The sequence below is a fragment of the Nicotiana tabacum genome, chromosome 4, assembly GCF_000715075.1.
Source record: "Nicotiana tabacum cultivar K326 chromosome 4, ASM71507v2, whole genome shotgun sequence".
Taxonomy (NCBI): Eukaryota; Viridiplantae; Streptophyta; class Magnoliopsida; order Solanales; family Solanaceae; genus Nicotiana; species Nicotiana tabacum.
This window is the reverse complement of record NC_134083.1, coordinates 10,925,099-10,947,907: the sequence shown is the minus strand read 5'-3', so window position 1 is coordinate 10,947,907 and position 22,809 is coordinate 10,925,099. Positions and strand designations below refer to the sequence as shown.

At 38.3% G+C, this 22,809-nt stretch overlaps 1 protein-coding gene across 1 annotated transcript; it reads right to left on the bottom strand.

The window, feature by feature from the left end:
• Positions 1 to 477: 477 nt before the first annotated feature.
• LOC107771090 (molybdate transporter 2) lies at positions 478 to 2,565 on the bottom strand. The gene has a single exon (XM_016590415.2). It carries the CDS (start codon positions 2,423 to 2,425, stop codon positions 1,025 to 1,027), a length of 1,401 nt encoding a protein of 466 aa, XP_016445901.1. The 5' UTR covers positions 2,426 to 2,565; the 3' UTR covers positions 478 to 1,024.
• Between the last annotated feature and the right edge of the window lie 20,244 nt (positions 2,566 to 22,809).

Sequence of the window (22,809 nt, the reverse complement as noted above, 5' to 3'; positions counted from 1 at the left end):
AAAATACAGATAAAACAGGTTTGCCTTCTCATTCAACCTCTGCAGGGGCATTTAAACTTGCAAATGCTTTGGATTTTCTCATCCTTCTTTGAAAGGTTCAAATCCGAAAGGCTATGGGGTAGTGATCACCTAGAGCATAAAGAGCCAGAACTAGGCAGCAGAATGAAGGCAGAATTACCATTTAGAACAAGATAATTTTTTTCTTCGTATCATCTTATGCTGAAAGATGAAAGCCCATAGATCTCGCACTTATTAGAACGAAAAGTGAAGAAGTCAAGAACCCAAGATACACAAACTATCATGTATGATCGTCAATTGATACCTAATTATATAGTTGCTTTCTAGTGCTGAGTGACACTATGGAATAAAACAAATTCAGACTCAGAAATTTTGTAAGCATACGTATGTACTTTTCCTTGTCTACTGATTTGCACCATGTGAACACAAGTCAACAATTATGATAAAAAGCCTAGAGAGTAAGAAAGCCAACAGCTTATACCAAATGAATAAGTACAAAGAAAAAACTCTGTTGTCCCAATCTGAGTACATTTCTCAGGAGAATCTACTTCTTTACACCAAGAGTCAAGCCAAGGTTTTGAAACAGTGTACAGTACTCAATCGCCTAGAGGCACATTAATTCTTCAGAAATATGCTGAGATAGCTACCTTAGTGTAGTAGTTTGAAGACCTTACCTTATGTTTAGATGCTCTCCTAACCTGAGAGTGTAGTAGTTTGAAGACCTTCCCTAACTCAAACAAAATGAGCTTCCTCATTCCTCATCACAATTTTAGAGCAATTTCTAAGTTCAATTTCATTTTTAGAAACCGTTGCCCTCCTTTGTATAGTCTCAGATGCTGCTAGAGATATACATAACAAACAGATGTCAAAGTAATACAAAATCTTTCCTTCATTTTTTTTAAAAATAAATATCAAAGTTATATAGATAATGAACGATAGTAGCCCCACAAACTAGCATTTTTACACGGACTAGTCTTATTCCGTAAGATTCTCGTGCTGAAACGTCTTACGGATTGAGACTAGAACATGATCTCCCAATGCCGGTACCAAAGCAGTCCAAATGCCTCAACTTCAACAGCAAAAACAGCACAATACCGCACCCAAATCCCAGTGCAGCGCTGGACCCTGTCAATGAGACAGCAGCACAAACCAACATCACAAAAGATTCTTCCTTCGAATTCATAACCCTTGACGCCATAGCCAATTCAATCCCAGCAAATAACAAAAGCACCCCAAGTATCCCAATAGGAAACTGACTCAAAATCCTCACAAACGAGCTCCCAAATACAAGTCCAAGAACCAATTTCCCCAATCCAAGAAAAGCCACTGAAGCCCCACTCCTCCCACCAAATCTATACTGTCCAGCTAATCCTCCTGCCCCGTGGCAACACGGCATTGCTCCAAACCAACAGCCTACCAAATTCATTAACCCAACACTCACTGAAACTCTTGTAGCTGACACTTCCTTTTCTGGGAACAAATCAGCTGACAGTTTACACACTGCGATCACGGAATTTAATACGGATAACGGAATCTGTGGAATCGCGCCCCTTAAAAAACCGGTTTTCCAGTCTTCCCACGTGATTTTTAAAACATGAATCTTTGACGGGCCAAATTTAATATCACCAATAATTGAAGGATCGCGCACGAAACAGAGGATCAACCCCAGCAAAAACACAATAAGAGCTGCTGGAATTGCTGATAGTGTACGTAATCTGCGCCGAACTCTGGGTTGATTACAGTCGTTGGTTACAATAATTCTGTCTTCCTCGTCGTCCTCAACAACTTCACCGGAGCCGGTGACTAGTATAAGAAAAGATACAGCACTGAGAGCCAAAATAAGGCCGTCAAGACCAAGCCACGGACGTGGGGTTGTACTGCTGGCTTTAGTAGTGGCCGTAAAGTCTTGATCATAGCGTATGTATTTAATAGCAGAGAAGGCAAAAGCGAGGCCTTGAGAGAGCTGAACGCCGCGAACAACAGGGAGCGGAATAAACCGGTAGAAAAAGGACATAAGGCCAGTGGCTCCAAGGAAGAGAAGGGTGGATGCGGTGGAGATACCAGCGGCGGCGATTTGAGGAACAGTAAGATGAGGTGTTTCAGAGACGGCGACGGCAGCGATGGATTTCATGGGTTGAACAGGCATCGGAATTCCGAAGAGAGCGCCAGTGATGATGTTGTAAAATGCAGTGAAGATAAGGGTAGTGCTGAGGTCGAGATGGGAGACTAAGGTTAGTGTTAGAACAATGGGGATGTAAGTGCCTAAGTCGCCGACAGAACCGCCGAGTTCGGAGAGGAGGGAGGTTTTGAGACGGAGTGAAGTGGTGAATGGAAGGGTGGAAAGGTGGCTGCGCCACCAGCTGCGACGGAGGAGGGGAGTTGTATGGTCAGAAGTTTGCTCAGCCATTTTTGCCTGTGGAAGTGGCCAGGGGAGGACTGATCACAGATGTGATATGAACTTATGAAGGTGGCGCGCACGCAATTAAACGGAAAATGACAGGCTTTTTCTAATAACAACTAGGGAAGGTTGGAATATTAGGAGTATATACTATATATATATATATTACATTACATTGCAACTATTAATAAGGGAGAATGCTTCCGGTCAAAGTGAATTGACTGAAAAACTCAAATTATCTCCTGTCATCCTCCTTGCCTATCTGGGGCAATTTTGACATTTAAGTCGAATGTGCTTTAACGCCATATATTTTATTGTCTGCCTTTATTTATTTGACTAGACAAAATACTGAAACAGTGGTCCCCTTTAATTTGTCATATTTACACGTTCAGCAAGCTGAGGGCTATTATGATTCATGGCCCCACTATCATTTCACACTAATTTTACAATTTACGTTCTTATGCGCATGTTTAGATTAATGAGTAAAATCCACTTAAATTTATCATCTCACATCCAACTCCACCTTAAATCAACAACAATATGCCCAATATATTTTTACAGTATACAATTTAAAAAGAATAATGTATACTTAGATCTTACGCTTACCTCGCAAAAATAAAAAAACTATTTCAGAAAGACTCTCAGCTCAAAAGAAGCAAAATTTACATCATGTTTGAAAAATAAAATTTCCCTTAAATGAGTATACTAATTATGTAATGTTTAAATTGTGTATATAGTTTTTTCTCTTACTTTATAGTTTAAAAGCGAGTAACATTTTCTGTCTTAATATTCTATTTGATATTAAAAATAAGAATAAACAGAATATTAACTACTATAATCAAGCAAAATACAAATTATTTTACAAAAGGCTAATCCTTAAATATTGCTACGCCATCTCAAACCAAAACATTGAGTTACTTTTATTAATTGTTAATTAAGCTATTCTCATTTACAAAATAACTTGCTCCGACTTAATGTAAAATACTAATTATAAATTTATGTATATATATATATATAAAAGATGAATTGAGTAATCTAATTAAGAAATAATACAGACTCAAATTAGAACTCACAGCATCGCTTGAAATGCATTAATTTCACCATTTGAATCTTCGTGATTATTTTGAATATTAAGTGAACATTTCAAGGTGCAATTGTTTAAAAGAAGATATCTCATCTTATTTAATACTATTAACAAGTGAATTATAGAAAAATATAAATTTTTTGGTTATTCACAAGTTAACGAGGTTTAAATAAATTAGGAACTTTTTTCTTAAATTTAACATGCTCAGAAATTACCAAAATGTGTTGCCTATGAATTTTTGTGCTACTAATAAGCCTACTTATTATTTTACTAAAAAAAGATATATTGTAACTTTCATATTAGAATATGAGGAAAAAACAACACACAACGACAAAGAAAAGCAAGTTGATGAAATATTGGGACCATTTTACTCCTTTTTCCTCTATGTTTAATTCTAATAAAATAATTTTAATCATATAGTTAACTCGGAAACAAAATAGTTTTTCTTGACTAAAGATACATATGAAATTTCTATCTTTAAATATATTATTTAAATTTACATGAATGATCTTTATAAAATAATTGGAATAATACAATTAAGAATATTATCTTTGTAATTATGTGTTAGCATGGGCCATCCCACGTCTAGTTACAGGTACAAACCATAAGATTTACACCTTTAGCTTTTGAGTCCGATAAATTAATTCTTTGAGCTAATGCTTTTTGGTGGTTCTCAATATTCTGAAACATTTACTGATATTAATCGTTCTCACAGTCGTGAACTCTTAATTGTACATGCAACTCCATAAAAAGAATCTAATTACGCTCAAAATTTTGAAAATGAGAAGAAAACAGAAAGTTACTAAGCAAAACGTGACATTAAAATTTAAGAGAGTTAATTTTCTAACCCATTCAAAATTCCAACCACGATTAATAATATAATATATATATATTAATATATAATATAGTAGTATATATTATATTTATATATTTGTTTAATAACAAGGAAGCCAGGTAGCTTATAGCCTATAGTCTTTAATCATCTTTCTCTTTTTAACTTGTGAGGAATGTTTCTCTGCTATTAGATATGTGAAAAGCCGTTGATATTAATTCATTCCCATCTTTGATAGTTGTTGATGTTGATCGAGAAAAGCATAAATAAATATCTTATTCAATGTCTATAGCTGCAAATACGTTAGGCCAACTGGACAATTTAAGTCCCAGATAATGAGTCTGTGAAGTATTTATCAATTTCATTTCATTCGAAGAATTAGCCTAAATAGTCGTTCGTCCAACTATTTAAATTAAAAATAACTGGTTTAGGTATAATATATATATATATATATATATATATATAATTATATATAATTTATGTATATGACTAATAAAAGTAAATAATGAATATAAGCGACTATTTTCGTAAAAATCCTTTTGATTGTGATCTTCCCAATCAGCTCTTCCGTACACGAAAAGTCAGAGCCAAGTTGGTGAAATCGTGACTACACAAAATCTGAAAGGTCCCTTTTTCCCTGGGGCTAAGGCTGGTCGCTCTTCGAAAAATCTGAAAGGTGTTGATTTTGCAATCATCAATGAGATGCCCCCAATGAATTTATTTATTTAATAAAGGAAATTTACCATAGCTAAATCCAAGAACTATTAATAGATTATAGCTACCTTTTAATTAAATTGTACTTTTCTATATGAAACTTAAATTATACTTTTCTTTTTTATTACTTAACTATCCTATTATTGTGGGAAGATATTTAAAAGGAATGAAGTATTCGCTGTTTTCCTATTATATATATTATATTTTATATATATAGAAGAGAGATGAGGAGGTCGACCAAGGGCATTATTGTCATTTCAAAAATATAACTATTCCCTCCCTTTCAATTTAGATGTGGTAGTTTGACTCAGTATGGAGTTTAAGGGAAAAAAAAGACTTTTGAAACTTGTGATCTTAAAATTTAAAGGGTAAAAACTTTGCGGGACTATAATATTTGTGTGACTATAAAAACTTCTCATTAAAAATAAAATAAAAAATTTAAAATTGAATTATAATATATTTGAAAAAAAAAAAAAAGGTAACTACGGAGTACATTATATAACAGGCTCAACAGTTTGATTGCCGGTTTCAATTGACCGAAAAAAACCAAAAGCAAGGTGACCCAAACTTGAATTCTTCTGTGGACCCCATTTCTCATTCTAACCTTACTATCTTCTTTGAATGCACTATTTAATTAATGAGACTACTTCACTCACACCTTCACTGTCTATTCTTTTTTTCATTTAGTACTTTTAATTAAAAAAAATTATCTGTTGGGTAATTTTATAATTCAACGTTTATTTGATTAAAAACATACAATGGTTACATACATTTATATATAACAATTCTAATGTCTCCTTCAAAAATATTATTTCAATTGTTTTAGGCAAAATACATAACTTACCACATGAACTATGGACTAAATTTTCATTACAGATTTTTTGCGGACGAAAATTATTTTACATACTCAAACTTTTTAAAATGTGTCTAAGACACACTTCCTTTACAACGTGGCATGCGCGTGCTTAACAAAAAATGAAAGCGCGTTCACCTGTTAATTTGTTATTCCAATCCTTATTTAGATGACATATATTAAAGTTTGATTTTTTTCTTTCTTTTTAACATTATTGGTTCCTCTTTACCCCCCCCCCTCCCCCAAACCCACCCTTCTTCCTCATCTCACACCATTTTCTTTTCTTAAAAAATTATAGCCATTTATTAATTCCCATACAACCATACTATCTGAAATTCTTTTAAATTGTTCAATTCATTTGAATTATTTCTCTCAAAGATCTCTAGTATTTTGGTTCTTTATCTTCAGATTTTTCCCATTCAGTTTTCTTTTTCGGTTTGTTTTAAGATTCAACTTTTTGTCTTCTTTCCCACAATGTCTATGTTCCCAACTTTCAGAAATTGATAAACATAGCTAAATGATCGAGAAAAATTACAGAGCCTCATTGCCTTCTTCTCCTTTTCATTCTCCACCCATCTTCTCTTTATTCGGCGCCACCATGAACTGTGGCATATCAAAGGTTGGGTCGAGTTTCCAATCACATTTTCACGGTGAATTGCAATGTGAAGTTCACGAATTTGTTAAGTTTTTATCTTGATTGTTTTTCATTATTTTCTCCTATTTTTATTTTCAAGTAGTCTTTGTGAGATTTAAGTGGGTATTCAAATTAATTAGAAATAGGTTATTAGGCGTTTTTGAAGTGAAATAATCTGTTTGATTATTGTAAATGAGCTATTTGACTTTAAAAATTTACTTGGGCTCCTAAATTTTTTGTTCAATCTGAAGGTGGCGTGTTCTGGTTTCCTTCTGTCAGAGAAGACGCCTTGTAAAAGAGAAAGATATGAGAATTGCTAAGGGGTATAACTGTTTTATTTTTAAAAACATTTAATAACATGTGTCACGATCTTATTGGTGCGTGAATTTACACATTATGAGAAATTGGTAAAGAAAAAAGTGGTGTGTCTTAGACACATTTTGAAAAGGTTGAGTGTGTAAAGTAATTTTCGTCCGCAAAAAATGTGTAACATGGATTTGGTCCATAGTTCAGGTGGTAACTTATGTATTTTGCCTTTGTTTTATTTGTTGACTATTTTAGGTAAAGACTATTTTTTTAAAAAAAAAAATAGCAATAAATTATGTAAATTTTTATTAAGGTGTTCTTATACTAGTATCAATTGATATAATTTTATACAAGTTCTCATTAAATTGCAATTTTAATTGGAATACTTTATAAAATTAGGAATAAATATTTAAGATGTGATATGAACTTATGAAGGTGGCGCGCACGCAATTAAACGGAAAATGACAGACTTTTGCTAATAATAACTGGGGAAGGTTGGAATATTAGGAGTATGCTATATTACACATACCATAAGATTTTAGTTAACTAGTATTAATATACGCGCGTTGCGCGTGTATCCTGTATAAATGAGAAATATTTTATTAAAATAACATAATTAATTATTCGAAAAATGTATTTGTGTTACATCTCTTTATTTTCACTGTCTTGATTCGGTTCTGAAGTCAGAGAATTTGATAGCCTGTGTTCTTAGATAATGAAGGTAATGATTGTTGCTTGAACCTCTATAAGAAGTTAAAGCAATTCTTTCATGTAAATTTTTTTTTTTTTTTTTTTGGTTTTTTAGTTGGGTCACAGTAAACTTATTTCTTTTTTCATTAAAAAAGAATATTTATTTTGTCGATTGGAATTGAGATCATTCTAGCGCAAGCAGTTATGTAGCCATGTATATTGTGATTTGGTTCATAGTATATTCTAACTTCTAACAAATATTTTTTTAAAAATTTACATGCAGTAAAAATATAATTTAATTATTCATTGTACGATCATGCATGCTTTGGATATTCTTGGCTCATTGTTTTGGAGAAAATTGACAATTAAGTATATTTTTACAATTTTCTAAATTTTTGAGCACGCGCATAAAAAATAAAGCTACATATCAATTATGAGATCACTTCGTATCAATAATATTTTGAATGAGCATTGCTTTGTATATTGTTAGTGTCTAATTTTTGGAGCATGCTCCTAAAAGAATCATCAATGATGTTTACTTTGTGCTTAATTTTTGGAGCATGCTCCGAAAAGAATCATCAATGATATTTAAACATAATAATAATAATAATATTTAAACAAGTAAACTTTTGTAGTATTACTTCGCGTTGATGATGGCAAGGTTTTGTGGCGTTAGTTTTTTTTGTGGTTTTTAGCTTCGTGTGAGATTTGCAGCTTTAAAGGATTTGTTATATTGTCTAACAAAGAGAGAAAATCTAAGTTGAGGAATTTATTATCATTGTAGTCCTAAATATTAGGCTAAGTATTAATTGAAGTTTATTTGAATATCCCAAAGATTAGGAAATTAGTTTAAATTATAATTTAACCCCTTGTGAAATCTATTTCTAAAGGATAAAAAAGGCGAACGATATTTCACTAAGGGCATTTGTACTTTTAATATAATATATATAGATAGATGACGTTATAAAATAATGTACACCTGTAACTTTTGACTCGGATAAAATAATTCGTTGGAGCTAGGGGTGTACAAAGGAAACCGACAAACCGTACCAAACCAATAATCCGAGTCAAACCGAGAAAAGAATTTCGACTACGATTTGGTTTGATTTGGTTTGGTATTAGAATAAAAACCCCGACCATAATTGGTTTGGTTTGGTTTTAACTAAAACAAGTCAAACCAAAACCAAACCAAACCAACCCGACATTATATGTATACAAGTTTTAAAAATATTTTATACATAAAAATAATTATGGTAATGTAATTTATAAATATAATTTAAACTCTTTAATAGTTCTCTTTTTTAATGTATTATTTCAAGCTTGAACTTAGAAATCTTGAATAGAAAAATATGAATTATAGCCTATAAAAGTTAGTAACTCAAATAAAGCCCAAAGCAAAATCAAATCAATATTAATGCTAACAAAAAAAAATCAATTCAATACTAGAAATTACAATAGTATTGGATATTTATTTTTTTAGTTTTGCATTGATTTAGATAGTGAAAATGAATAACTCACTTTTAATATTATTTAGTCATGTAATTAATACTTAGTACTTATTAGTCGTACATATTTTAACATGACTTACTACTTTTAGAAAATATATATTTTTATTATGGCTTATTAATTAGCAATATTTATCTTATGCGATTTGTTGAGTATTTTAGTATAATTATGACTCATCTCACATTATTTTATATTATTTTATTGGATAACATGTTATATAGTTTTATTCTACCAAGACCTAAGAAATATTAGAGCACAAATTATAAATTTTATGCTATGAAGATTTTGTTAGAAAAAAATCAAAAAACCCAAGAAAATCGAAAAACCCGAGAAAACCATGATTGAAAAATCTAACTTTTGTTGGTTTGGTTTATAAATTTAAAAATCCAAAACAATTGGTTTGATTTAGTAATTGAAAAATCCGAACCAACTAGTTGGAGCTAATGCTTTGACCACGATTAATATTGATTAACAAGGAAGTTAGGTAGCCCTCTCAAAAATTCAAGAATTATTAATATTGATGAACTTGCGCCACGTGTGACATATCATCATTGGTATATCCTTAGAAAAATTGGAATGGCTTTACTATATTGGGTAAAATATGTTATGCTACGTGGCCACCTAAGAAGGGGACATGTGGAATCAAAATCGGGAGGATAAAAAATCGGGCACAACTACCTCGTGTGTCACCGAGAAAGGCAAGTTTGTAAGGGCATTAAGCATGTTACGCCCGATGGCATTTAATGAAGAATATTCCACAGCATTAAAGAGTAACGACTCATTAAAGAAATCTGAGCATTTATGTTTACCGTTAGGTTTCCATTACCATATTCTAATAATTGTCATTATTGGTGGGCCGACCATTACACCCACTGAACTATAAATAATAGTCTCAACTATCATTGTAAGACACGATTTTTCTGGAATACATTGGCTAAATTCTACACAACAATCTGATACCCTTTTTCTCTCCTTCTCGCTTGTTAATCTTATCATCATTGTGTCCGAAAATCTGTCCCCGGGCTCTTCGAATCCATCATTTCATCTACATTTTGAGCTAAGTATCTTACATCTAATCGATTAATTCATTATCTTTGGGATTAAATTGATTCATCTGTCTAGAAACCGCGAATAAATTCAACTGTACTATTTTACGGGCAAATAGTTTGGCGCCCACCGCGGGGCCTAGATAGTCGTGTGGTTAAGTTGATCCTTACCTCTTTCACTCGAGAGCTTTGATTGTTCTTGTCTTAGCAAAATAAAAAAAAATGGCAATCAATACCGTTAATAACACTCGCAATCTTGAGGTTCAAGGGGAACACCCCCATTTTGAAAACTCAATCAACGACACTCTCAATTAGGGGGAAGATGCCACGCCGATATATGATGGACAATACCCCACACAAGTACGGGAGACGACTCCAGATGATGTTGACTAGGGGCACGTGGCAGATGCGGTAAGGATCCTGCAAGAGCAACATGCAATCATTCTAGGCCACCTCACGCGGCAGGATCAGGTTATGACAGAGTTAAAACAAGCGCTATCGGGCGCTTCAAATAATGCAAACAGGCGAGATCCAGTTCCTCCCGTTGTTCCTACAAACCAAACAACGCAGAGAATCGACAACAACACTCCCAGGGGCAAAGTTGGCTCCGACGGGGCTGGGGGAGTAGCTCTGGCCTCAACAGCGATAACAATCCGTTCAAGGAGGAACTCTTGCTGTTCATGAAGGAAGTAAATGCCCGCATGGACCAAATCCCAGACGCACATCCAATATTGAAAGGCCTGAGCTCAAAGAAGTACATCCAATTACCGTACAAGCCGAGTGCGGCCCCGAAACTAATACCAAAAAGATTCAGAATGCCTGAAGTGCCAAAATACGACGGGACTTGAGAGATCCACAGGAGCACATCACCACCTACACAACAGCAGTGAAAGAAAATAATATGTCTCCTCACGAAATTGAGTCCGTATTATTGAAAAAATTCGGTGAGACTCTCACGAGGGGCGCCTTGACATGGTACTCATTATTGCCCGAGCATTCCATAGATTCCTTCGAAATGCTCGCGGATTTGTTCATCAAGGCCCATACCGGTGCCAGAAAGGTAAAAGCCTAAAAAGCTGACATATTCAGGATCGCGCAGGGAGAATCCGAATTATTATGAAGGCTCGTTAGCCAGTTCCAAAAGGAAAGGATGTTGTTACCGGCTGTCCCGGATGAATGGGCAGCTGAAGCGTTCACTAAGGGTTTAAAACCGAGAAGTTCAGATGCTTCCCGGAAGTTGAAGGAAAGTCTGCTCGAGTTTCAAGCAACAACTTAGGCAGATATCCACAACCGGTACGAGTCAAAGATTAGGATCGAAGATGATCAGGTTGACTTCTCGTCTTCAGCAAAGGGACGGGAGAAGAGCAAGGAAAAAATGAAAGATGATGTCAACTCAAATAGACGAGTTTCAAGGGGCCGGTTTCTACCTTACGAACAGACGGAAGGTCACGGCAGGAGCTTCCGGTCGGTGGATAAGTTTACCAATGACAGGAGAGTTAATCGCTAGCGGAATAACAGATCGCTGCAGGATAAAGAGACTCCGGGGCCACGAGGTCCTTCCCATCTAAAATTATCAGAATATAACTTTAACATTAGTATGGTGGAGTTAGTGTCGACCATGAGAGATATCAAAGAGGCGAGATTCCCGAGACCGATGAGGTCTGATCCCAGCCATAGGGATCCAAATTTATGGTGTGAATACCACGACACTAATGGTCACCGGACTGGGACTGTCGGCACCTCCGTGAAGAAGTGGCAATGCTGTTAAAAATGGTCACCTCAGGGAATTCTTGAGTGACCGAGCCAAAAATAATTACGGCCGGGACAGGAGCGACACGCAAACCTCGAGAGCAGGAGAGGAACCTTCATGCCAAACGATCAACATGATCTTCGGAGGGAACGAGATTAATGGGATCACATTCTCGGCTGCGATGAAGACAAAAGTATCGACAACCCACAGTAAGAGGCTACGGGATGATGATATCACGTTCACGGATGAAGACGCGGACGGATTACTACTACCGCACAATGACGTGCTGGTAATCTCTTTAAATGTGTTAAATTTCAAAATTAAACGTGTTTTAGTGGATCTAAGAACTTCCATCAATATCGTATAGTGGAGAGTTCTAGATCAAGTTAAACTCACCGGGAGCCTCGTCCCGATAATAAAGCTCCTTGCTAGATTTAACCTCGCAAGTGTGACAACCCGAGGGGAAATTTTACTGCTTACGGATGCCGAGGGCGTAACGAAGACGTCTCTATTCGAAGTAGTAGACGGGGACACGGGCTATAATATCATCCTGGGAAGGCCATGGCTACACGAAATGAAAGTTGTGCCTTCGACATACCACCAATTGTTGAAATTTCCAACACACGAGGGGATCAAGTAAATAAAGGGTGATCAACCGGTAGCAAGAGAGATGAATGCGATCTCGGTCTTCCATAGAAAGTGGAAGGAACCTGCAGCATAACAGTTACTGGAACCGACTTCCGACCCTGAGCCTGAAGAAGTTTCCCCGGGGGTAGGAGAGTCGGAGCAATATCATGTACCAAGGTATTTTCAGGTACCAGAGAAAATGGACACAACGAAATCCATGGCAGAGAAGCTAGAGCAGGTTGCACTGTTCAAAAAATTTCCAGAAAGGAAATTCTATTTGGGAACAGGACTACACCCGGAGCTCATGTCAGATTTTATTGAATTCCTTAAAATTAACGCCGATTGTTTTACATGGTCGCTCGAGGATATGACAGGAATCCCGACAGAGATAGTCGTGCAAAAGCTAAGCTTGGACCCTAGCATACCTTCGGTAAGGCAAAAGAAATGCCCTATTGCAGAAGCAAGGAATAAATTCGTCAGAGAAGAAGTAACATGTCTACTTAAGATTGGTTCAATCTGAGAGGTAAGATATCCGGACTGGCTAGCTAATGTGGTAGTAGTTCCTAAGAAAAATAACAAATTTCGCATATGCGTAGATTATAAAGACCTTAATAAGGCATACCCGAAGGACTCATTCCCATTACCGAATATCGATCAAATGATCGATGCTACGGCCGAGCACGAGTTAATGAGTTTCCTAGATGCCTATTCCGGGTACAATCAGATCAAGATGAACTCGGAAGACCGGGAAAAGACTTCGTTTATTACAAATTTTGGTACATACTATTACAACGTAATGCCCTTTCGCACCAAAAAATACCGGAGCCACTTACCAACGGCTAGTAAATAAGATGCTTGAAAAATAGATAGGAAAAACTATAGAGGTATATATAGACGATATGTTCGTTAAGTCTTTGGATACAGGTAACCACCTGAGATGCCTGCAAGAAACATTTGACACCTGAGGGAGTGTAATATGAAGCTTAACCCCAAGAAGTGTGCGCTCGGGGTCGGTTCAGGTAAATTCTTAAGATTCCTAGTCTCACAAAGAGGAATCGAGGTGAATCCCGACAAAATTAAGGCCATAAAGGATATCACAGATCAACTATTCAACGTAAAGGAAGTACAGAGACTCACAGGCAGATTAGCGGCTTTGAGCAGATTCATTTCCCGATCATCGAAAAAATGTCATCGCTTCTTCGCACTGCTAAAAAATAAGAATAACTTCGGGTGGACGTCGGAGTGTCGACAAGCCTTGAAGGAATTGAAGAAGTACCTGTCAAGCCCTCCTTTGCTCTCGAAACCTAAAGAAGGAGAAACATTGCTGGTCTACCTGGCGGTCTCAGAAGTTGCGGTAAGCGCAGTTTTAGTTCGGGAGGAAAACAGTACGCAATTCCCAACATATTATGTTAGCAAAATTTTATCGGGACCAGAAACTCGCTACCCACATCTGAAAAAATTGGCATTAGCCCTCGTGGTAGCCGCCCGGAAGATGAGGCTTCCAGTGCCACCCGATAGCGGTGGTGACTACTTTTCCTCTGAGGAATATCCTCCATAAACCCGAGTTCTCGGGTAGATTGGCCAAATGGGTCGTTCAAATGAGCGAGTTCGATATAGAGTATAAGCCACAGACTGCGATTAAGTCGCAGGTCCTGGCTAACTTCGTAGCCGATTTCAGCCCAGGGTTGATGCCCCTAGCTGCCAAAGAGGAAATAATAGTGTCAGAGCCGACATCAGAAGTCTAGACCTTATTTACGGATGGAGCTTCAAATGTGAAAGGGTCCGGGCTCCGAATAGTCCTGGTCACGCCTTCGGGAGAAGCCTTAAGGCAAGCCATCAGGACTATTACTTTAACTAACAATGAAGCGGAATACGAAGCTTTGATTGGAGGACTTGAATTGGCCCGGGGGCTTGACTCTGAAGCAATCAACATCAAATGTGACTCGCAACTGGTGGTAAATCAGGTTTAAGGAATTTTGACACCAAAGATGAACGAATGCAATAGTACGTGGAAAAGGTTCAGGCCTTGTTGTCACGATTCCGGGAATGGTCAATAGCCCACATCCCGAGGGAAGAAAACACGGAAGCAGATGCTTTAGCAAATCTGAGCTCATTAAGAGAAATTCAGGGACTAGAATCGGGGGTGGTAGTTCAACTGATGAACTCAACCTTAGACACGAATGGTTACTATAAGGTGAATTCGACCAACCTGGTCTGGGAATGGAGGAACGAGATAATTGATTATCTCGAACATGGGAAACTACCCAAAGACCCCAAGGCATCAAGAGCGCTGCGGACCAAAGTTACGCGATACAGGTTTGAGAAAGGCCAATTATATAGAAAACCATTCCAAGGACCGCTGGCCCGATGCTTAGGAGCATCTAAAGCCAGCTACGTCATGAAAGAAATCCATGAAGGAATATGTGGCAACCACTCGAGCGCAGATTCTTTGGTGCTGAAATTAGTCCGGGCAGGGTATTATTGGCCCCGTATGGGTCTAGATGCCAAGGACTTTGTACGAAAATGCGATAAGTGCCAATGCCACGCACCACTGGTACATCAACTAGCAGAACCACTACATTCAATTCTGTCCCCGTGGCCATTCATGAAATGAGGAATGGACATTGTCGGACCGCTACCACCGGCTATGGGAAAAGTAAGATTTCTTTTAATTTTGCCTGACTATTTTTCCAAATGGGTGGAAGCAGGTCCTTACCAAAAGATCGAAGAATGCGAAGTGGTCGACTTCCTGTGGGAGAATATAATATGTAGGTTCGGAATACCTAATGAGATTGCATGCGACAATGGGCCATAATTTATCGGCGCAAAAGTCATAAAATTCCTTGAAGATTTGAAGGTAAAAAGGATTACCTCGTCACTGTTCCATCCGAGTGCAAATGGACAAGCAGAATCAACAAACAAAACAATTGTGCAAAATCTGAAGAAAAGGCTAGAAGCAGCAGAATGCCGTTGGCCCGAGGAATTGCCAGGGGTACTCTAGGCCTACCGAACAACTGTCAAATCAAGCACACGAGAAACTCCGTTTTCCCGTGTGTACGACGCAGAAGCTTTGATACCGGTGGAAGTGGGGGAGCCCACTTTAAGGCATTCCTAGATAAATGAATAATCAAATAACAAGGCAATGCTAATCAACTTAGAACTGCTCGAGGGACGCAGGGACCTGGCACGAGTTAGAATGGCAGCTCAAAAGCAGAGAATGGAGCGGTATTACAATTAAAGAACCAACCTTCTTTACTTCAAAGTAGGGGACTTGGTCTTGAGGAAGGTGACTCAAAACACCCGAGAACACAACACCGGTAAGTTAGCCTCTACATGGGAAGGCCCTTACCGGGTTTCAGCTATCACCGGTAAAGGGTCAGACGAGTTGAAAAACCACAACGGAGACAAGTTGCCCAGCAACTGGAATGTGGCTCATCTAAAAAAATATTACTGCTGACAAACAATAGTGAGACAGAAAGTATGTGCTACACTCTTTTATCCTTCGTTCTGCTTTTTGTCCCAATTGAGTTTTTTCAGGCAAGGTTTTTTAACGAGGCAGCGACCACAAGCATACAAAACACCAGTAATAAGACTTTTTTATGACAAGTTTTCATTCTGGGACGATAAGGTAATCTTTGCTTCGTTAGCAAATTCCCACCGGGAAGTTAAGTTTGCTACCGAAGAAAGGTTACACGATCGTTCACGAGCACAAACCACTAGAGGATTGTCATGTATTCTTTCGCTCGACAATATGAATTCCTAAGGGGAAAGCAAAATATGTTACCGAGCGAAGGGTTATGTAGAAATTCATCGGTGCAACCTTCAAAGATACAAGACTTCCAGCGTTCCAACGCGCATTCTTCGCATTAGAACACTGGGGGGTATAATGATATGTTTACAAGGCAACACTGAATGCCACGTCGATCGGGAACAAAAATCCGGCAAGGCAACACTGAATGCCACATCAACCGGGAACGAAAATTCGGCAAGGCAACACTGAATGCCACATCAACCGGGAACGAAAATCTGGCAAGGCAACACTAAATGCCACGCATCATCGGGACCGGGAACTGCACAGCCAACCCCGAAGAAACAAGTTATACAAGATAGCTACAAGTCATGACAACTTCTTTTCTACATAGCAAAATGCCTATGTAAACTATAAAAATAGAAGGAATGAAATGAAATCCTTTTGCTTTTATCTTGTTTCTTGTCTGCACGATGAACTAATTTTGTCATTTGAAAGTTAAACAAGTACTTCAAATGTTAGTGTCGTAATGAACAGGAGACGTCTTCTTTAAGAGCACCGTAAATATAAGAGGGTCCTCTCTTATAAAAACCCTCATGTTAAAGGGTTAGTTTCGGAAGAATATATCTCCGGAACCAAAAATGCTATCGGGGAAAAATACACCCGAAGCCACATATGAGAAAGATGTAGAAACCAAACTTGCACAAACACTTATAAAAACCCTCATGTTAAAGGGTTAGTTCGGGAAGAATATATCCCCGGAACCAAAAATGCTATCGGTAAAAAATACACCCGAAGCCACATACGAAAAAAGACACAGAAACCAAACATACACAAATACTTATTGAAACCCTCATGTAAAAGGGATAATACTCGGAGACAGAAGTGCATCGAAGAAAATGCACCCGAGACCACATGCAGAAAAGCAGGAAGACATGCACAAGGGTTAAAAAACTTGAACAGATATCCTAGCAAAGTAAGACTCATCCAAATAGTTGAGCAACAGTACGTCTTTATTTACAAAGGTGTTTCAAAAGGAAATACAAGATAGGGAAAGAAAAAGCTAAGCTACAACGTCGCAAGAATCAGAAGGAAGAGAAGTATCTGCATCATCAAGAGCAGTAGCCGATTCAACGGATGGCTCAACATCTTCGCCAGCTTGATCTTCGGCATCATCGCCTTCTGATTCCTATGCAGTGTCTGAAATCTTGGAACCAGAATCAGAAGGACCTGGAACATCAGACCGTGCTGGGAATCCATTTTTTGCAACCAACTCAAGCTCGCATGCCTTAGCGATTTCGGCATCAATATCAATAATGCCAGCTTTGGCTCCTTCCAAGGTTTTTCTCCTCATGTTGTACATGGCGTAAGTTTTTTCAACAACGAGGGAAGACTCTCGACGCCTGAGTTCTTCTTTGAGTTGAGCGGTCTCGGTAGAAAGATTGTCCAGGGCGGACCTAACAGACTGGAGGCTAACATCGAGATCACAGACAGTTGAACTATAGAGCCTCTTGTGCTCGGTAGTTTTCTTATACTTCTCCTCCAACTAGGCATATCTTGCCTCCGCAGCAGTAACATCTTCGACCTTAGAATTCAAGGCAACTTCTAAATTAGTTACCCTTTCGGTAGCAGCAGCCTCACGGTCATTGGCAGCCAGAATTGAATCCTCGACCTCATCCCACTTAGCTTTGATTTCATCAAAACTGGTCCTCAGCGGCCCAATTTCGTGGCTAAGGATATCTACTTCCTGCTCACTTTGCTGCAAGCGGGCTTCCAAAGAAACGGCCTCAGTGGCCCTGGTTTCCAGTTCTGAGAGGCGAAGAAGGGTCTGGTCTCGTTCAGCCAAAAGCCGATCTCGCTCAGAAGAAAGTTCCTCCTTCTCACGGATTAACCGCTATAGGCCCTCGGAAGCAAGAAAATTGGCCTGCAGGATAAGAAGAGATAAAATTTAAAATGCACTCACTGAGAAATAGTAGAGAAAGACATAAACATACCGTTGCGGCATTATGCATGGCATTGTTCGACAAATACTCTCCCGAGAGTATATGAATCTTTTCCCAATCCTTCTCTGAAGCCAAGGGCTTCAGATAATTTGCAAACTCCACCGGCCAGGAAAGAAAGTTGCACCTGAATAGAAACCGAAAGGGTAACACTCCTCATCCTCTGAGGATCTTCAGAAGGGGCAGCATAATTTTGCCCTAAATTTCTATGAACAGGGGACTGAGGAAGAGGAACGACTTCATCCAGGTGCGACCGTTGGAGATGATGTTGTCGGTAGAAGGGTGGATGAATATGAAAATGATGTAGCAGTTGCTGGTAGCGAAGAAGGTGGTGATAAAGCTGGTGAAGAAGAAGAACGGGAAGCAGCTACACCAAAGGCAGCACTGATAGTTGAGTGCTCACCGACTGAGGACGGCAAGGACCCGGTACTCTGCCTCGTAGTACCGAATACAACGATTGGGGCCGAGAACGGGAGCTGGTATTTTCCACCAAATCAAACTCTCCCCAAAGTGCCGAGACATCATCTTCGGTGGGTATGACTAGATTAACAGGTTGGGCATCCTGTTGAGAGGATAAAGATCGTTGTCTTCTATGAAGAGAAGCTCCCTCATCACTAGCTTATTCATCATCAATCACTACGGTGTCTATAACCGGCCCGGAGGGAGGACCGGCCAATGTCGCCACCTGGGATGATTCGGGGGCATCAACCTTTGCCCCCTTATTCTTCTCCCCGGGCGCATAAGAATGCCTTCTTTTTGGTTGTTTGTTCTCTAGCCGAGGACTCCGTGAAGAAATATTTGTGCCCGGAGTAGACCCGGAGGCACCCGTTCGAGCAAGCGCCTCCTGGAGCAGTCTCGCTGCATCAGCAGGGTCGGCTAAAACATCCTCTTCGGGGATCTCGACTAAGCCCGGGGGTAGACCTAATTTGACAAACAAGTCAGGAAATTCAGCCAAAATCCACATATGCAAAAACTGAAGCAGAGGAAATTATAGTTACCATGATTTTTGGCCTTCCACCCGTATTTAATGGACAGTTCTTTCCACAAGCAAATTTCGGGCGTGGTAATGTCCAAGATATTTTGAACCCACTGGTCCAAACCTTCTACCTCCGGTGGGGCCCATCGGGTTGCTATAACATACAAAAGTTGAAAGATCAATACAGGCGTAAAAAGCATTTAGGAGGGGAGAACGTATTGAAAGAAACTCACGGGAACGGTTCCAAGCAACCGGAAAGGATGAGGTCGTTATTGGAATAATGTCACAGGAGGCAACTACAACAAACCTGTCCATCCACCCTCGATCATTGTCATCATCCATGCTGGAAATCAAAGCATGGTGACCATGCTTGTAAAGATTTATCATCTCCCCGCGGAAGATCTTAGGGGAACAGATTCATCATATGAGCCAGGGTCAGCTCTTCTCTGGTTTCAAAGCACAGGCGCCAAAGGCAGGCAACCATCCTCTACACGGAGGGGCTTACTTGTGCCAAACATACCTGGTAGTGAAGGCAAAATTCCGCTATCACAGAATCGAGCTTCCTACTCAAAGAGAACGTACCCATGGTAAAACGGTACGTGTAAAAATATGTGAAACCCTCTCTGGGAAGGGTCACTTGCACCGATAGGTCAGGAGCGATGATACCCAAATTCAGGCAGCAACAGTCTTCCTTCACAGTAAGGATACTGGAAGGACGAATGCAAGATGGATACCCACTAACCGCCCATGTATAGGGGTTATCAGTGGAAAATTTCTCCTCTAATTACTTCAAAGTACTGAGACTTTTGGGGATTATGGAACTTACTGTTGGGGGAGCAGAATCTTCGTTTTTGTTCTTATTTTTCGAAAAACCAGAATGTTTAGATAAAGAAGCCATTAGAAGAGGGGAAGAAGAAATTATGTGCTCGGAAAAAATTAAAGAAAAGATGAAGAGCAAGAATGCAGGTTGGAAGTTCAAGCAACTGGTACGACCCAAAGAAAAAGGGAGTTGATACGTATAGGTAAATTTTTGGGCGGCTAAAATACTTGGCTCTAATTACCTCGATAACCGGAAGAAAGCATGCTAAATCATAGGAGGACGCGTGTTCTAGGCATTAAATGTGGGGAGACAGGTGTCTAATCAACCGTCAGTAACCTACAAAAGGGATTATAGTAATTTCCGCCAAAAGAGAATTCTCATCAACTTTCCGGTAACACAAAGTTATGTCACCGGAAAGTAGGGGGACTATTTGTATTGGGTAAAATACGTATTGCTACGTGGCCACCTAAGAAGGGGACATATGGAATCAAAATCGGGAGGATAGAAAATCGGGCACAACTACCTCGTGTGTCACCGAGAAAGGCAAGTTCGTAAGGGCATTAAGCATGTTGCGCCTGATGACATTTAATGAAGTATATTCCATAGCATTAATGATGGCTCATTAAAGAAATCTAAGCATTTATGTTTACCGTTGAATTTTCATTATCACACTCCAATAATTGTCATTAGTGATGGGACCGACCATTACGCCCACTGAGCTATAAATAATAGGCTCAACTATCATTGTAATGCACGATTTTTCTAGAATACATTGACTAAATTCTACACAACAATCTAATACCTTTTTTCTCTCTTTCTCGTTTGTTAATCTTATCATCATTGTGTCCGGAAACCTTGTTCCCTGGCTCTTCGAATCCATCATTTCATCTACATTTTGAACTAAGTATCTTACATCTAATCGATTAATTCATTATATTTAGGATCAAATTGATTCATCTGTCTAGAAACCGCGAACAAATTTAAATATACCGTTTTATGGGCAAACATTCACCATTTTGGTAACGCGAGGGTGAAAGTTCCATGTTAGTAAGCGCCACTTCTATGAAAGGAATCATTTCTCTTCTAAAGTTCTTCTAGTGACAACTATAACTAATATACCTATCTTTTTACCATTGCTAAAAATTAACTAAATTCCACTTTATAAGAAAGCATATATACATATTAAGATGAATTAATTTCGAATGGAGGGTATGAATCTTGATTAGTTCCATATATATGTGCTGAAGTCTAGACAATAATATATAGTCTTTAATCATCTTTCTCTTCTTAACTTGTGAGGAATGTTTCTATCCTACTAGATATGTGAAGAGCCGTTGCTATTAATTCATTCCCATCTGTGATAGCTTTTTGATGTTGATCGAGAAAAGCACAAATAAATATCTTACTCACTGTCTATAGCTGCAAATGCGTTTTGGCCAACTGGACAATTTAAGTACAACATAAGGAGTCAGGCGAAGTCTGAGTGTCGAGCTCGTATTTGTGAATTTCGTTGTGACCTTCCCAATCAGCTCTTCCGTGCACGAAAAGTCAGTACAAAGATGGTGAAATCCTGACTTCACAAAATCTGAAAGGTGCCTTTTTCCTTCAATGAGATGCTTATTTTATTTAATAAATTTATGGGTGGGGTAGCTATGGTCTATTAATAATCCAAGAGAACTGCAAAAGGGGAAAAGTTCCATCTCAAGGTTATTTATTGGAGGAAAAAAAAAGGAAAAAGAAACAAGATTACTCTTAGGATCCGAGTAACCCAAGCCCACATATGCTGGACTTGAACTTGGAATTAGGCCCATGGACAAATCCGAGAAGTATCTGGGCTTTGACGATCCAATTTGATAGAGAGAAATTCAAAAATAGCCAGATTTACGAGTGGTCATTCAAAAATAGTCACAGTTTCAAAAGTCATCGAAATTTAGCCACTTTTCATGTAAAGATAAATCTGAACGAAAACACTGTTCAAAATCCAGAAAAATACTCCAGCATAATATACTGGAGTTCCAGTATACTTTGCTGAAACTCCAGTATATTATACTGGACCGGTCTCTGTTGCAGTAAAATAGTGATTATTTTTTAATGACTTGGCAAACGCTGACTATTTTTGAATGACCAGTCCGAAAACTGACTAGCCCGTACTATTTTGATAATTTGATATGAATCGTCAACCCGCCCGTATATTGGCAGGTGGTTACTTGTAACTTAAGCCGGTCTCTTTCTAATCATATCCAAATGAGAATGCCGAAAAAGTAATTAAAAAAAGACAGAGAGAATGCTAGTATTATTATAAATATTATATTATGGATGTTCATTTAGTACTCCGTTGTAAAAAAATTTCCTGAAGAAGCTTATCTATATGAGACTCCGCCGTAAATATGTTTATCTATTTAGTACTCTATTGGAAATAAGTCTCCTCAAGAAGCTTATCCTTTCGGTACCCCGTTATGGATAAACATCACCCCTGGTAGAAGATTATTCATATCTGGTACAATGAGCTTATCCTTTCAGTGCCCCGTTATAGATAAATATCACCCCCGGTAGAAGATTATCTATATATGGTACAATGAGTTTATCCTTTCGGTACCCCGTTATGGATAAATATCACACCCGGTAGAAGATTATCTATATCTGGTACAATGAGCTTATCCTTTCGGTATCCCATTATGGATAAACATCACCCCCAGTAGAAGAATATCTATATCTGATACAATGAGCTTATCCTATCGGTACTCCATTACGGATAAACATTACCCCCCGATAGAAGATTATCTATATCTAGTACAGTAGCAGCTTAC